This window comes from Zootoca vivipara, chromosome 9 (assembly GCF_965207765.1).
Source record: "Zootoca vivipara chromosome 9, rZooViv2.hap1.1, whole genome shotgun sequence".
NCBI lineage: Eukaryota > Metazoa > Chordata > Lepidosauria > Squamata > Lacertidae > Zootoca > Zootoca vivipara.
The window spans coordinates 52927203-52944886 of record NC_142592.1 but is presented as its reverse complement, the minus strand read 5'-3'; the positions used below and the strand labels follow the sequence as shown (position 1 = coordinate 52944886).

The 17684-nt window shown below is 44.2% G+C and overlaps 1 protein-coding gene across 2 annotated transcripts in view; it reads right to left on the bottom strand.

The window, feature by feature from the left end:
- Positions 1-10509: 10509 nt before the first annotated feature.
- The window catches only part of PKP2 (plakophilin 2), a 49731-nt gene continuing 42556 nt past the window's right edge, over positions 10510-17684 (bottom strand). Inside the window, exons 8-13 of one of the 2 annotated variants that reach the window (XM_035128527.3) lie at positions 17240-17401; positions 16475-16648; positions 14767-14920; positions 13799-13988; positions 11992-12067; positions 10510-11353 (exon numbers count right to left, since the gene is read on the bottom strand). In XM_035128527.3, the coding sequence (XP_034984418.1) occupies positions 11285-11353; positions 11992-12067; positions 13799-13988; positions 14767-14920; positions 16475-16648; positions 17240-17401 (825 nt within the window). In that variant the 3' untranslated portion in view covers positions 10510-11284. The remainder of the gene's footprint in view (positions 11354-11991; positions 12068-13798; positions 13989-14766; positions 14921-16474; positions 16649-17239; positions 17402-17684) is intronic. The other variant, XM_035128528.3, reaches the window with a different exon arrangement.

Genomic DNA, 17684 nt, shown 5'->3' with positions numbered 1-17684 from the left:
ATATAAGATAAAAAACAAATAAAATAAAACCTACATACAGCAATACTGTAATGTTTTATGTTGTGTAGGCTCCTATTTGTTATGTGCAAATGGCTTTAGATACCTATTAGGTCCATAAATTACCATACAGTCATACCTCGGTTTGCGACCGCAATCCGTTCTGGGGAGCCAGTCGCTCCCCAAATTGGTTGCTCCCTGATGCACGCTTCTGTGTGTAGCGCCGATAGAGCACTTCTAGATCGCTTCTGCGCATCTGAGCGCTGCGGAACCTGGATGTAAACACTTCCGGGTCCGCAGTGGTCGGAAACCGAAGCGGTCGCAAATGGAGGCGGTCGTAAACTGAGGTATGACTGTATAGCATATATTCAACACAAAAAACCAGCAACAATTTGTTGTTGACAAAGGACAGCTGGACATATAAAGGGCCCCATTACCTTCAGTAGCTTAGGGCCTCATCAAACCTAAATCCAGCCCTGACTGGCTCTAAGCCACCTCTTGCCTGGTGTATCTGCACACTATAAGCTGGTGAAGCTGCTGCTTCATAAAGTAAACTAAAAACCAAACTGAGGCCTGTGTTGTGTAACTGTATTTGGAAGATTTGCTTGGGGTTGGGTCTGTGAATCTGGATGCAACTGTGTAAACAACTGTCAGTGTTTAGAAATCTTAGCTCAAGTCAACTGGCTTAGTCAGAAGCTCATATTGCTGAACAAACCCATCTTGGGAGCTCTCTAAACAGGAAGCCTTATGAAAGGTATTTCTGTAGGATTAAAATAAAAAAAATTCCTTCAGTAGCACCTTAAAGACCAACTAAGTTTTTATTTTGGTATGAGCTTTCGTGTGCATGCACACTTCGTCAGATACACTGATTAGTCAGACCCTGCACATCCGAGGTTATTTAGAAAGAAAAGGACATCCCAGCAGGGGCCCTATAGGAATAAAGCAAGATCTTGAAGATGGAAGTATTTAGGAATGATGGGATATAAAAAACAATCTAGCACACTGGTGCATCTTCTTGCATAAACAGGATTTCTCAGAGTCACCAGAAGGTGTCTCACAGCAGAAAGAGAGCACTTTTTAAAATATTCACCTGTATCAAAGTTTGCAAAATGATGCATGGTATATCTTTGGACACTAGGTCTTAAGAATTTTCTAAACTTGAGGTTCTCCACCCATGTTTTAAAGTTTAATTCCAAAGGGAAATACTGTAAGGTCTTGATTTTACCTGAGAGAAATGATGTAGTACGTACTCTGTACTCTTATTTTTCCCACAAGGAGAGCCACTAGACCTTTTCCACCCATCTCTTCCATTTTCTGTTGTTCATTTCATTTCAACGAGTAAATAATGGCAGCAGTGAATTCTGTGTAAACGGTTCAGTGAAACCTACCATAATGCAAAACAGCTGGGCCCAGTTTAAACATAGCCAGCACATGGGTGCAGCTTTCCTTGTGTGAAGTCCAGCCAGCCATCACAATGAAACCCCTCATGCAAATGTTAACGCCCAGCAGGAACCACCTATTGTTCATCAAACACAGCTAAATTGTTCTTTACAATTGTCCCTCCCAGTGCAGATTTGCTGGTACATGAAGGCACAGCACCTCGTAAGACAAAGCCAGCACTAATCTCTGAGCAAACACCCCCACCATAACATATCGTCTGCTCTCTTCCCCTTAGCTAGGGTGAAGATTGATGTAAGAAAGGGATGTGCCCTAAGAAAGGTGTATTTCTGTACTGGAGTGAGCACTACAGAGTCCTGGAGGAAAAGCTGGCTGTGGTGTGAGCCTCGTTCTTGTGACGTGACAGATGTACCTCCCTCGAGAGGAACAGAATGAGTGGGCAGAAAGAAATGCAGTATATTAGGGAAAATTGCTTGCAAAAAAAGTGCATATTGAAATACATTTGCACTAGGATGCTGGTAAATTTTCACAAGCACTTTGAAAAGTTCATAAAGTGATGTAGATAGGTGGAAACGTGAAACTGAGCAAAACTTGAACTGGAAGATTTGCCAGTCCCCCTCTGTGTATGCCATATGATAACATCTGAAAGGGGCAAAGGTTCTGCAACTGCTATGCAGTAGTTGTTGTGAAATTTTGAGTTTTCTTTCTTTCTTAATAAAATTGTACTCCACTTGATTGTAAAACAACAACAACCCTCAAAGCAGTTTACAACGCCTAGTTCACACATAATGCTAAGCCAAACTAATACTTAAAAATCACAGCTGCTTCACTCTTCCTCTGGGATCTAAACTGTGCTAATTCCAAACTTGTGCTCATAGTTCATCTCCCTCCATACATTTTAGCTTACCACTCACAGAATTGTAGAGTTAAAAAGGACCCCAAGGGTAATCTAGTACAAGCCCCTGCAATGCACTCATGGTTTGTTAGGAGAAAGCAAACAATGCGTTTGGGTTCAAGCAATGCACTGCTAAGGTAAACCATGGCTGAGCTCCCATAGTGTGGCAGGAGTGAGAGAGGGGTGAAATAGCTGCTCGTGATTTTCTCCCTGTGCCACAGTGTTTGCTTGCTCGTGGTACGCCATCATTTGACTTCATGCTACATATGCAAACTGGGCTGCTAATTACTGAACCCTGAAGGCAGGCAGCTTTTGAAAGAAATTCTGGTCATAGTTTGAAGACACCAGGAAACGTGCAGGAAGAATGTTGTCGGGCCTTGTACTGTATTGTTTTTCAGATAGCCTCTAGCTTGCTTTCTTTTCTCCACCCACAGCAGAGGGAGTGACCAGCATTTGTCAAAATAAATTACACGATTTCCACGATTTCTCCTTTCTCCCCAGAAAACCTGTTTAGCAACAGTGGTGGTGGCGCTAGAGAATGGGGCAAGAGAGGTTTCTGCTTTTTGTAAGGGTATAATCAAATTCTGCTTAAGAGCAAATTGTACTTACCAGGTGTGCTTGTGTTTGGCATACTGTATCACAACTTATAAAATGCACTCCCACCCCGGCAGAATATCACCTCTCGCCATTGCAATCCCACTTCATAGGAATGTGCTGTAGCTCAATGGCAGACCACCTGCTTTGCATGCAGAAGGTCCCAGGTCCAAGCCCTGGCATCTCTAGGTAGGAACAGAAGAGACTCCAGTCTGAAACCCTCAAGAGCTGCTGCCGGTCATTGTAGATGAAGCGAGATGGGCAAATGCTCTCTGTAGAAGGCAGCTTCCTATGTTCCTAACTCTGCTTCTAAAGGGCTTTAAGCAGGGGTGTTAGTTGAGGGGTGCACTGGACCACCTCTCTCAGCCCACAGGTTGCATTTGCTCCTGGGCAGCTCTCCAGGGCAGGGATGGGGCCAAGTCGGCAAGGCAACCCTTGTGCCTCTTGCCTCTGTGCAGTCGGCTGTTTTCCAGACAAGTAGAGTCATAGATTTGTGCCCACACACCTCCACCCTTCATTCAAGCAAGCAGAAGGGCATTGCTACAGTGCAAAGACACGAATGTGCAGGGCAGGGCTGGTGAGGGTTGTGGCCTGGAGAGAGCTGGGCTGACTTGGTGAGGGGGGGGCACAAAGAGAGGTCTGGAGGGCCACACTGGACCCTTAAGCTCAGTCCTGGTGCATACTGTCTGGGGGGGGTGGTGGTAACTGGAACTCCCATCTGCAGTCCAGTAGAAGGGAGAGTTGTATGAAAGAATGCTCTCCTAGAAATGGCCCAAAGCGAGTTCTGCCTGGGAGCTGTGAGGTCTGGGAATCCTGGGAACTGTATTTTGCTAAGGGTGCTCAGAATCGTACCTCTGTGAGAGAGTAAACTGCAATTCCCAGGATTCTTGGGGGGGGGCTTTGCTTTAAATATATATAGCATATACAAAGCCACTTGTATTGTTTTCTGGAGCATCATACAGATGCATTTGAGTCCTTTTTGGTACTATCATGTGTCTTCTTCTTCTTTTGCATGCTCATTCAACCCTACTAATTCAGAAATATAGCATATGGTTCATTCATGCTTCTACTTACCCTGCTGCTTTCACCCAGGAAAACCTGCTGTTTACCGCTGAATTGGAACAAACATCAATTGTGTTTTGTCCGGATTGAAATTTGCTCCAATTCAGCACAAAAGAGCAGATTTTCTGGGGGAAAGCAGTGGGGCAAAGGCAAAACTACTTGGACCCATGTCTGGAAAGCATGGGAAAAGCAGAAAATCACTTTGACCCATGCTTTCTAGTCATGGGACAAGTGGAAATGTGGATGAGCCCTATGGTTGTATGTTGCATGTCAATTGCATTATCAGGTCGGCCTGATAAGTGATGCTCCCCCCCTTTGAGATGTTCAAACTGTGTCCAGTTAATAAACGTGTGGGGTAGAGCCTGCTGCTCTTTGACCCCCAGCATGTGCTCATTGAATGCCATTTTGACTTCTAGAACATGGCTTAAGAATATAGGATATTGCCTTATTATACCAAGTCAGACAGCAAGGGCAGCCAAGTTCTGTGCTAGAGCCATAAAAATTCGGGCTGACCTAGTTAGTAGACAGAGCTAAACATGTTCCAGTGCCATTATTAGCTGTACCTGCCCAAGTAGTGATAATTTCTATTATCTAATAATTTTTATAATGGCTATAGTTTATATTTATTGTATATATTTTAAATTGTATATTGGATTGTTTGATGTATAAATGTGTGTGCTGATCGAGAACCGTAACAATAAACTAACTAACTAACTAACTAACTTATACCAAGTCAGACTATTTGTCCACTGTCCAGTGTTGTCTACCCTGGCCCTTGGTTTCAAGGGTCTTGGGCAGAAAGAGGTCTTGTCTGTCACCTGCTGCCTGATCCTTTTAACCTTTCCCATTGACCATACTGTCTGGGTCTGATGGGAGTTGTGGTTCAGGGATTGAAATGGGGACATTCTGCATGCACAAACACAAAGGAGGCGTGAATGAGGCTCACTGTGTGTGAATGATAGGCAGGTCCAGTTTACTCAAAGAAGCCCCATCACAAAACAGAGAAGATCAAGGGCCCAGGTTTTGCAGTCAAATGTTGAACCTACAGCTATGGCTGGCTAGATTTAAAACGGGGATGTTGTTTCTTGTTGGCCAAGCTAGTTTTGCTGTTAATGCTTAGGTTCAGTGCTGGAAGAAGGCAGTATCATAGTTGAATACTGTGGTACCTCTACTTACGACTTTATTGCGTTCCGAACGCACATTCGTAAGTCGAAAAAAATTGTAAGTCGAATCCCATAGGAATGCATTGGGAGAAAAAATTCGTGAGTAGAAGCAACCCTATCTAAAAATTCGTAAGTAGAAAAAATCCTATCTAAACTGCATCCAAGATGGCGGACGGAGCTCCGTTCGTAAGTAGAAACATTCGTAAGTAGAGGTACCACTGTACATTTAAATGGAGGAAGGGAAGAGCAGCCTTGCCACAAATGGATATGAGTGCATTCATATAATTCAGTACTTAGTTCTTGCATTGTCAGACTGACTTTCCTCTGCCTTTGCCCCACACTTTCCTACTTTCTTGCATTCTGTCTTTTTAGCTTGAGAACCAAAAGGCAGGGTGAATCTTTTAAATTTTATGTGAAGGACTATTTTTTTCTGAAAAGCGGGGCCAAAATATAAGAAATAAAGCAGAGGCTGTTCACCTGGGGCTCTCCAAATGTTGCTGGACTGCAGCTGCCATGGCCACTGGCCACGTTGGCTGAAGCTACTGGGAGTTATAGTTCAGTTTGGATGGCTACAGGTGAGCCACCCATTTTAAAGAACAGCTACTGCTTGGGAATATGCAGCACTTCAGGTTAAAGCGGTCTCTGACTTCGGTCCAAAAGCAATCTGTCAATCTGAAAGCAGAGCCGTTGGAAACAGATTATGACTGGGCGTGGGAAAGTTAAGAACTGTATCATAGTACAAGGGCAGGTAAAGCCCGCTGTTTATCTCTGGGGTTCATGCTGAAGCATAATAATAATGTAAGCAACACTGGCATTAGGGCTTCCTGCCAACAACTGGACAAGCTGTTCTCTACTTCGTGCAGGTTTAGCCCATGTGGGGCCTTCTAGTTGTTCCTGGACTCCAGTTCCCATCAGCCCCAGCTATCTTGACCAATGGTCAGGGATTATGAGAGCTGTAGTCCAACATCATAAGGCTATCACACTGTCCAGCCCGGTATTAGGGCTACACTAAAGCTAGACTCAAAGCAGTACTAGTGAAAAGCAGTAGAGTAATTTTCTGTGCTCCTTGTTCATGTATGTTTGCATTTAATTAATAGGATTTCTATACTGCTTAATCATCAAAACCTGTAAGCCATTTGCATCAAATAAACTGCATTGGGGATACATGGGCACAAACTTTCATTTGCTGCTTTGTTGCTGGGACCCAGTGGCACTGTGGGTTAAACCACAGAGTCTAGGGTTTGCTGATCAGAAGGTCAGCGGTTCGAATCCCTGCAACGGGGTGAGCTCCCGTTGCTCGGGACCAACTCCTGCCAACCTAGCAGTTCGAAAGCACATCAAAGTGCAAGTAGATAAATAGGGCCCGCTCCAGCGGGAAGGTAAACGGCGTATCTGTGCGCTGCTCTGGTTCGCCAGAAGCAGCTTTGTCATGCTGGCCACATGACCCGGAAGCTGTCTGCGGATAAACACTGGCTCCCTCGGCCTATAGAGCGAGATGAGCGCCGCAACCCCAGAGTCAGACACGACTGGACCTGATGGTCAGGGGCCCCTTTACCTTAAAAAAAAAAGGGAAGCTCTAACAACAGTGCAATCCTACACCTATGTATTCAATAGTCAATCCCACTGATTTCAGTGGAGTTTACTCCCCGGTATGTGAGCACAGGAATGTAGACTAAGTGTGTGTAAGCACAGGAGAGGGAACTCAAAAGACAATTTCTAAAAATACTGGCAGCTCCAATGGGTTCGACACACTCCCTTTGGCTCTCCAAAGCAAATTGCTCAGCAATGCAACAACAAACAGAATTTCACAGCAGGATAGAGCAGGTCACACCCTTGCGTGACTCTCCTGGCTTCTTGGAGAAAGAATGCATTGCTGGGATGGGAGTGAGGAAGGCTAAATAAATATCTCCTGGCACATACTTAGAAAAACAGCTATTGTAGATGGCCAGGATAGCTAGAAATAAACTAGTATGAAAGGGGAAGAGACTAACCGTTGCAACAACAGAAAAGCAAGATTTATGAAGGTGCATAAACAAGCAAGCAAGTGAAAGTACCAGACAGAATTGATTGCAATGAATCTACTGACCCATGATTCCCAGATGCAGCACATAGCACAATTGGCAAGGGATTTCTTCCATTAATACCCCACTTTTCTTCCATCCTGGACCCCAAGGAGGCCAGGCAGCCACCCATCCAGGCATTGAACAGATGCAGGCCAGTTTAGCTTCAGCAAGATTATCACCTGGACAACCTTGGATGTACCTAGAGCAGTGGAGCTATGCCAGAGGGGTCCGCAAGATGCTATTAGAATAAAAAATATATTAAATATATTTCGTATGATAACAGTTTTTTGTTTTGGCCGCTTCCTGCATGAGCAGAGTCTGTTTTGCAAAGAGGCAGCGCACGCATTCTACTAACGCTCACCTCCCCAAGATGCTTTGCGCGGGCGTGTCGGCTCCATTTGTGCGCTACTGCACAGGTACCCTGTCTTCTCCATTCCCCTCCCCTCATGTGTTTCATGAAAAACAAATATAGGAATCGGCTCGACATGCGGTCGGATTTCAGAGTTAAAGTTTCAAGTTTGGAACCTAAGATTTCAGAAATAATGGACTCAAAGGACAGATTTAACTCATCTCATTAAGAACTGAAAATTAAAACTAACTGTATACTGATGGAGTACTCTGTTGTAACTGTAAAAAAACATATAAATATAAAATATAAAAAGACTCTTAATTTGGCTCTCACTTTTTAATTTTAGGATTAGGAATTAATGGGGGTCCTTGTCACAATAGCGGCTCGATGAGGGGTCCTTGAGAAAATTTTGTTGGGAACCCCTGACCTAGAGAGTGCTGTCCTTCTTAGTAGAGGAAGACATTTTTCTTTCGAGGGCCACATTTCCACCTGGATGCCAGTGGATGCAATGGGTGGGTATGGATGCAGAGGGACTCACTTGTCTATCGCTCTCCCTGCCCCACAAGTTGCTAGGAAAGAGGAAGAGGTCTGAACTGATTGCTTTTGAAATGTGGCTGAGGCCCACCTGCACAACACACACTTACCTGAGAGCAAGCCTACTGAACCCAACAGGTGATATCCAACATTGGTCATACTTCATTAAAATCAACAGTAACAAGTCCATCCATCTCATTCTGTCTACTCCAAGTAGGCATCACCTAACAGGTCTATGTTCCGAGTAGGCACATACAGGATTGCATTTTTAGGGAACAGACACACACACACACATTGATAATCCCATTTTAAAAAAGCCCAAAGGAAACCTGAGAAAAAGCAGAGCGCACTCCAGATTTCTAAAAGTACCCAACAATGAATTCAGGTGAGGAAATTCAAAGCTGGAATAAGCGAACAACCACAGCGGAGCTATCTGTGCTGATGCAATTGAGGGGCTTTCCTAAAAACCTATTTATTATCCAAAGACTTTTTGCAGGCTGGTGGATTCTTTTTAAGTCTATTTGCCATTGGCCTAGTGGCTGCTGTTTTATTCTGAACTGTAATTTTTTTTATTTATATATTGGTTTTGTGTACCTTATTGCATATAAAGGATGATGCCAGAATATTTTAATAAACAATGCCCTATAAGTAGGTCACTGCAATATGTGGAAGAGTTTCTTCCACATATTCCAAAGTCCTCCAAATACCAGATATATGCTGGACAGTAACTCAGAGCAGCGCTCTCAGTGTGGCTGCCCCCGTTTCGCTGAGCAGCGCCCCTGCTGAGCTATGACAGGTACCCACTCCCTACTTTCTGTAAATCATGGAGACATTTTTGTTTCAACAAGCTTTTCCAGTTGTATGAAAAGGTGTCTGCCTTAGGTTTATAAACAATAGAAGATGAACACCTACTTTCAAGGTTTCTTTGAACTGTTTTCAAAACCATTTTTTAGCAGTTTTAATTGTATGCTTGTAATCACCACTTGAGAGGAGTGTCAAGGGCAATTCAAAAATTCATAATTATATTTCTCATTTTTTGAAGAAAGAAAAACCAACAATCCATACTTTCATTTGCTTGATATAGGAAACAGCAGACAACTGCTGTGTCACCAACCTCTTTTATGGCCTTGGATCCTTTGCTTTTAACAGCTCATGCCATGCAGAAAATGAGCAGGAGAAACCTTTCCTAGCGGTTGAAATGAGCCAAAAGAAAGCAGCTTCTGCCCGTACTCAAGGGAATGCGGGCAATTCTCATGCAACAAGAGGATGAAGTTTTGCTCATTGAGTTGCACTCTTGCTAATCATTGAAGTAGTAGAAACTTGTCAACTTCCCTGCTCCTGTGCCTTTAACAGCAGCAGTGATACATAGAAATGTGGCAGAACATACCGTACTTATTCTGGCAGGAAGATAAAGCAAGGGGGAAAGCTTGGACTGCTTCGTTTCAGAATGTCAGGCTCCTGTAGGGCTGCGAGATGTTCAGCTGGCCTCTGCACTTGCACCTTCAATTGCAAAGAATGAGCAGGAGAAGCTTCTCACAGCGTGAGGACAAACTTCAACCCCCATTTTCTGCTGCAGATCAAGCGGCTCTTAGAAGGCACCGCTGCAAAACCTGGCTGAAAAGCTGGAAGACCAAGCCTGCTCCTAGAGGCACAGGTGAAAAGCAGGTTGCCTATTTGTTTCTAACAGGTTCCTTACTCCTGTCTAACAGCAACTGGAAGACATGGCGAAAATGGTTCCAGGGGACCTTCCCCCCATTTGTTCCAATACTGTTTGATAGAGACTTAGTCTCATTGCCTGAATGCCTGGCAGCCATGCCCCCACTGTCTCTGCATTCAGCACATGTGTGAGAAAGGCCTCTATGCACCTCCAGTGGTACATTCCTATAGGTCAGGGGTGGCCAACTCCAAAGAGACTGCGATCTACTCACAGAGCTAAAAACTGGCAGTGATCTACCCCCCTTTTAGGGGTTCAGGTCAAAGTTCTTGAACTTTTTTAGGGAGGGGGAAAGCCACAGTTTTTAGGGGTGCAGGGAAAAAATGATGAGCTTCTTTTAGGGGAGCCAAACTTGTTGAGCTTCTTTGGGGGGAGCCAGTGATCTACCACAGAAGTCCAGTGATCTACTGGTAGATCACGATCTACCTGTTGGACGTGCCTGCTATAGGTCTTCTTTAAATGCTCACATGTTGGAGATATGTAGCTGGCAAACATTTTGCTAGAAGGGAGCAGGGCTAGTTCCGGTGCCCCTCCTCCCCTCCTGCCCTGCCCATTCTCTGAGCATGTGAGCCAGGTCATCTGAACACCTCTTTTAGCAAGCAATGATGCTATCTCTATGCTGCGATAAACATCCCTGGTTGATTTTTGCAGACCAAGCTACTGCAGCAAGTCAGGACATTTTCCTGTCCAGCTGGCAAACTTAAGGAAAAGGGAAGAAATAACCACACACGAAACATTAATTGGTTGAGTCCTCAGACTGAATAGTCTTGTGATTTGGGACACTCACACAAGTGTGGCTGTCTAAAAGAACTACAAAAGGGGAACCCCCAAGTTCACAGGCATTTTAAAAATAGCTCCATTGGTACATTCTTTCACTTCCACATTGCTAGAAAGTTAGGTTTTAGCAAACACACACACACACACATGTGGCAATGGCAATTGAAGCATTATGCTAAAAAAACCCCCACAACAGCCCAGGAAAATGTTTCAAAAGCAGTCTATAAAGAATCTGCCTCCATTTTTCAACAGATCTGGCAGATTAGGGCAGTTTTGTAGGAAGCACTGATTAGTAGTTAGGCATAGCATAGCAAAAAACAGCAAGCAAAAAAAAAATTCATAGAAATTTCCAAAATCCCATTTTCTTTGGTTATTTAGTTTCTCATAATATAAAACCAGGATACTGAGTTGATCCTTGTCCAAATGTGGACCAACATATAATGTGTGAAAGGTTGTAAATATCAGAGTTCGTACTCAAATTAGTTACTTTGATGCAACTTGAATGGCCACAGGATTTGCAAATGAGCCTTGAGTTCAAAAGGAATAAGAAGCAGTGGTGTAAGGCAGAGAATATCTGGGAAGGGAGGGAGCACTTTCTTCTGGTTATCCTTTGGAAAGTATAAAATCAGTCTCTTGGAGGATGCCATGCAGCTCTTGCTGGTGAGTTAATGCTGAAGATATGGTAATACCATTTCCTGCATGGTCTCATCAGTCCTCAAGGTCTTTGTTGGCTACTTTTCAGTCTTTCAGTGAATTGTAGGCTCTTATTGTCTTGTTATTGATGAAATCAGTCTTCTTGAAGTTAGCCTTGTAAATGAAAAAAATAAGAGAGATTAAACCAAGAGAGTTTAAATTCTTCTGCTTTCACAACATTAGAACCCAGGGTCATCCATGAACACACGGAGCTGAGGTTGTTTGGGCAAGATGGATCTGTGTGCATGATGCAGAAAACTACGTTTGTTTCAGACCTCTCTACAGAGCTGACCACGTGGCTTGGAGGAAGACATGCAAACAGTACTAGGCAAACAGCTTTCTTGAGAACTTTATGTCTAAACTTCCAGGATATTTGGGTAAGAAAGGGGAGACAGGAAATTAATACTTTTAATGAAATGCGGACTACAAGTTCAGAGAAGAAACTGCTTCATTTTATTATGAAACGCTGACTGAACTTTGCTTTAATGATTATACTTTTAAATTGAAGTATTAAATTAGAGAAAATGTGCCACTGGCTTGTCTCTTGAAGGCTAAGGGTACAACCCTAACACACTTAACTGGGAGTAAGCACCAATGAATTAAATAAGGACTTACTTGAGAGCAGACGTGGTTAGGATTGCGCTGTTAGAGAATTGACTTTGCAAACAGACCTGTAATACTTAAAATCAAATGAAAAACAACAACTGTGACCAATAGGGAGGTCATTGCCCCAGAGGTAGTTGACAGCTTACCTTTTTGTAGGCACTGTGGAGATCAGGATGAGACCATAAAGAATACAAGAGAATGGAAGCAGCTCTGCCGGCTTTGCTGTGGAGGAGAATAATAACAGCAGCAATCAGCATTATTTGCAAAGCAGCTCAGCTAAGTGAAGAAAAAAAAAGGCTTTGTCCATGGGGCATTGAGTCTCAAAAGACACAGGAAGATACATAACAGAAAGGGGGAATGAAGAGGGAGGGAATCTAGGTTAAATGGTAAGAAAGGAAAGAAACACAAGGAATGAGACATGTAGATTATTATTAGTTTAATACTCATTAAATTCATACAGCTGCCCATTGCCTGGGTATAAAGTAGTTTAGATAGCTGATCTAAAACACAGCCTAGGTGAATAAAAAGGTCTTCCTTCACCTGTCACTAAAAATACCATGGATAAAGCAGCACGTGAGCCTCTCTGCGGAGGTACCAACCCTTAGAGGCCTAGACAGACCTTCACTTTGGTACTTGCTTACCTCATTTCACTTGGCAACGGCACCTTGAACCAAGCCCTCAAGAGGAACTCAATGTCTGGGTAGGTACGTATATACAGAAGAAGGAGGAGGAGATCTTTAAGGTGGATCTCAGGAAGCAGTGAGTTGCCAAAGAGAAAGGGGAGTTGGAGAAGGGGTGATGCAGAGTCACGAAATACAAATCATAACCTGAGGTTATGAACATGAGTTTGACCAAACTGCGGGAGGCAGTGGAAGACAGGAGTGCCTGGCGTGCTATGGTCCATGGGGTCACGAAGAGTCGGACATGACTAAACGACTAAACAACAACAACAACCTGAGGTTTAGCAAGGAGGAAGGGATTTTGGCAGAATCAAGATGATGAGAAGGCAAATGGGAAAGAGAGTCTAGAGAAGAAAGTGTGAAGATATTTAAAAGAAAAAGGGCAGGAGCACATGCTGCAGTAAACAAATAGAGAGCAACAGTGGGAGTGTAATGAAGAAATGTGGGCAAAATAAGACACAGAAAAGCTTCTTTTATTTAAAGAATAAAAGAGGGACAATTATTATTGGGTTGTATCCAATGCTAGTTATGCAAAACAGAGAAGTTAAATACACATGATTAACTTAGATTCCATTAACTTCAATGGGTTTAGTTAGATGAAATCCCCATTATTATTGTTGTTGTTATTTGTTTAATTAATTTCTTATCCCTCCTTCACCATGAGATCACAGGATGGATTACATCAATTTTAAAAATACAGTTTAAAAATCAGTTGAAAGCAAATAACCCTACTCAAGAGGATAGGAAAGAATATCTGTCTGTCTCTAGTATCAAATGCCATGGTAAAGAAGTGTGGCTAAGAAAAAGACAAGAAGGAATGAGAGACTAAAATATTTCTAGTGGAGGGAGATTGAAACGGATGCATTTTAGGAATATTTAAAAGTTGGAAATGGCACGACACTGGCATGGGTTTGAGAACTAGGCCTACAATGCCAGTGATTCTATAAGAGAACAAAGGGATATAGTAACTGGACCACATAACTGCAAGCAGAAACAGTAATAAAGGAAACATAGTTCTCACTCAAGTGCAACCTCTTGAAATGTATTTTATATCAATCAAACCACTCACTAAACTCAATTGCATGCTGATGCCAACCCAAGCAAATAATTGCTCAGAACAGAGCATGCCAAGTATTGCCCTGAAACGAGGTAGTTCTTTAGCACTGCAGGGATGCCACAAAGGGATCTCTGGACAGCAGGACAATGCTGGGGACACTGCTTATTTTGTGCTTTTTTGGGGGGAGGGGGGCAGGTATATATGAAAATGGCTCACCTGTCACTCAAGTTGATGTTCAGAACCTTTGAGATGCCATCAGAGTTCAAGAGAAGCCGAGCATTCTGGGAGCTGTTCTGAGTCAGGTTGTATAAAGCGTAGCAAGTGGAAGCCGTGGTCTCGTTGGCAATGTCAGAGGTTGGGGCAGCATCTGGAAGCACGGCGACCAAATCTGGCAACACTTCTCTGGCTGGAAGGTGAAACAGGATGTGCCCTTAGAATGCTCAAGTTTAAAGCTCTGCAGCTGTCTGCTCAAACAGTATCCAGCAAGTAATATTCAGCATTTTTAATTTGCAAAGCACTTTAGATGCAGCTTTCTTTAAAGGTGCTTACTCCATAAAAACTTTATGGGGCGTGACACTTTTTCATTAGGTTTATCCAGAGGTTGGCTTCCGTTTACCAGTGATCTACTATGCATCTAGGGGCCCCACTCACTAGGATGAGCAGGAGGGTCCGCTGAGATCACCTGAGGACTTTCTTTATGTGTCCCCTCCACGAGAGGTCCGGAGGGTGGCAACATGAGAACGGGCCTTTTCTGTGGTGGCTCCCCGCTTGTGGAATGCTCTCCCCAGAGAGGTTCACTGGCACTGCCATTACATATTTTTAGGTGCCAGGTGAAAACATTCCTCTTGACTGATTAAACTATCTATGGACTTAAATGTGCTGGGGTTATTTGTTCTGGAGTGGGGCACAGCAGAAGTGATTCCCTTGTGTGAACAGGATTTGAATGCCATTATAGAGCTAATGGAAACAACCATCACAGACTAAACCTCTCTATCATCCCAGATAGAAAACATTAAGTTGAACGAAGTCCACACACACAGCTGTGATTGTTTATTAAGGCAAACCTTTATTATTGCTATTATCAATGGAAGGGGATTAATCAAACTTTGTTTATATACTTACTATGCATTTAACAGTAATCTGACATCGAAGTAATTTTGGCCAGTCACTGCACATTTATTTACCTATTTCATTCTGCAGCGAGGTGTTGCGAGACAAGTTCCTGAGCAAGGAGACGGCCGTTTTCTTTACGCTTGGGCAGCTCACATGCAGCATGTTTCGAATACTTGGGAGGCCGTTGGCCTTCTTGACAATGACTTGGGCTACTCCAAATGGCATCTGTCAGAAAATACACACACAGCTTCTTCAGGCATAAGCGAAACCACCAGTTCACGGAACGCACCCTTTTCTTTTGGATAGGTGGTGATTGTTGTTCAATGACCAAAGAGTCGTTAAGGCAGGGACAACCAATACGGTGCCTTTGACATGTTGTCCCATCAGCTCCAGCCAGCACGGCCAGTTGTCAGAGATGATGGGAGTTGTAGTCCAACAACATCTGGAGGACACCACATTGCTAAAACATGTCTACACCATAGACTTAGCAGGTTTACAAACCATTCCCTCTCCCAAGGACAGCATCTGCTCTATGGTAAGCGACAGGAATTCTCAGCTCCCATATCCAACTATAGTTGCCAGGATCTTTTTGAGTGCAGCCATGCCAGCTGAACTGGTCTAAACCAATTATAATTTCATTGCATGACACTGAGAGACCTTAGAGCTAATTCAGTTCCAGAACTGTGCTAGACACCTAATAGGACACCCCAGTTCCATCTCAGCCTTTGCAAGACGCTCCCGCAACAATATTGCCGCCTGCCCCCTACACACAGCAGACAGGAAAGGGAATAGCCTGGTCAGAAACAGTGCAGCTGGTCTCAGAAGAAACTTCTTTGGTTGATGCAACAGCATTGATGGCTGCTACTCAACTAACATTGGGGAGCACAGTTAAGTGGCGAAGGCACAGCAGGAGAATGATGCGAGATCCAGCATGGAGCAGTATATCAGACTAGGGCAGGGATAGGGAACCTGTGCTGAACTACAGCTCCATAAGCGTTGGCCATCTTGGCTGGGGCTGATGGGAGTTGGAGTCCAACAGCACCTGGAGGATCACAGATTCTCTGAACAGGGTTGTTGTGAGGATAAAAACATATGCCACCTGAAGCTCGTTTGAAAGAGGATGGGGTAGAAATATATATATATATATATATCACAGCACAGGGGACAGTGATGGCTTTAGGTCCTCAGGTTTGTGTGCGTGTCTGTTGAGCAAGGGGCCCTCTTCTCTTCCTTCCTGCAGTTGCCACCCTGTTCTGCCTCTGCTTCTAGTAACAACCCTCCACTGCTGCCAAGGGAGAAAATGGCAGGCAAATGAGCTGGTGGCAGCTCCTGTTCCTTCTACTTCCTCTCTTCCATTGTTCTCTGGTCCTCTCCTTCTGGAGGCAGAGAGATGGAGTGGGTGAATAGGTAGCCATGGCAAGAGAGGACCCACCGCTGGCACCAGGGAGCTCCGGCAATCCTGTTGAGATGGGGGCCCAACAATTCCAACCCCCGACTCTGGCCCTGAAAGTTTAGAATCAGATCTCCTTTCCTGAACAATGTGAAAAGCATTTCTTTAGATGATATTTACTGGAAGATCAAGGAGGCAAACATAGTTCTCCCCCAGGTCCTGGTCCAGTGCTGTAACCACTACACCTCACTGGCTCTCTGTATTGAGAGCCAATACAGCAGGAAACTGTAAATCTCTCTCATGAGGTCATCAAAAACATATTGAACTACAGGGGAGGGGCTGAAAGGAAAGCAAGATAAAAGGGGGAATCCCCCTCTCTTTCTACTTACAGGTCCACTTCCCGCTGTGAGGTTCTGCAAAGCTCCCAGCGATGCTTCCTGGGTAAAGTTCCTTGTGCTTTTTGCTATTAAGGACAGGTATATCCTTATCAGGGTGGAATGCCAGAGGGTTTCAACACCTCGGGGGTTGCTCTTTTCCTCAGGGAGCGGCAGGTCCTGCTGCTGCTAAACATGCAGGTGCATTAAACAGAAACAAAACCAGAAACAAAACAGTTTAAAAAAAACCCCAGCGAGACTCACCTTTCCGGATCTAACCAAAAAGGAGCCCAGCGCTAATGCCTCCTAACAATGGGCTGCCAATCCTAAATCAGTAACCCTGAATCAGAGTGAAAGGCTGTCTGAAAATCCTTGCAGGATGAGGCTTAGCGGGAACTAGACGTTAAGCTGAACCATTTTGTCACAGCATCAGAAGGGACCACAAGGCCATCTATTTTAATTTCCTCACTGAAAGGTAGGGCTGCCCATTCACCAGCCCCCTCGCTCTGTGCAGCTGGATCAATGAAGCACATTGTCAGCTGTGGCAGGAGCTGCCATGAACCTCTCTCTCTCCTCCCTCCCCCCCCCCCCGATCTGGATGCTGTTGCCTTCAGAGCAAATGCTTCTGGAGTAGCCTGGCAGCAGCACTCTTAAAGGGTTTCAGACCAGGGTCTTGCACAGCCCTACTCTACCTAGAAATGGGACCTTCTGCATGCAAACGTGTCCTCTGCAAACTAAGCTGCTTGAAGCTCCTTCCCCAAATAACAGCCCTCTTATTACCTGCTTCGCTTTCCTGCTCCTTGTTCCAAAGCATCCAATGCTGCTGTCGCTGGTAGGAACATTTCTTCTTTGCATGTAGATATTCTGTGCATAGCTACCAGGGAGTTCGGACTCCAGTTGGTAGGAGAGATTGTGAAGGATGCACACACAGTTCTCTGTGGCCTGGAAGGGAGAACAGATGTGCATTATTCTGGCTGTGTAAATAACCGGAAGCAACCGCTAAAGACCTGCAATGCACTTTTGTAACTGGCACTTAGATGTCTGGTCTTAGAATTTCAGAACATTGCAATGTTGTCTTGATCTTCTCCAGTGGTAGCCAAGGTGAAAAGTGCCGCAAACATTTACCGTAATGTCTCAGGTCAGCTCTGGATCCTGAGTAGGGCAGCCTTCCCTCATCTGGTGACTTCCAGATGTTGCTGCACCACAATCCCCATCAGCCCTAACC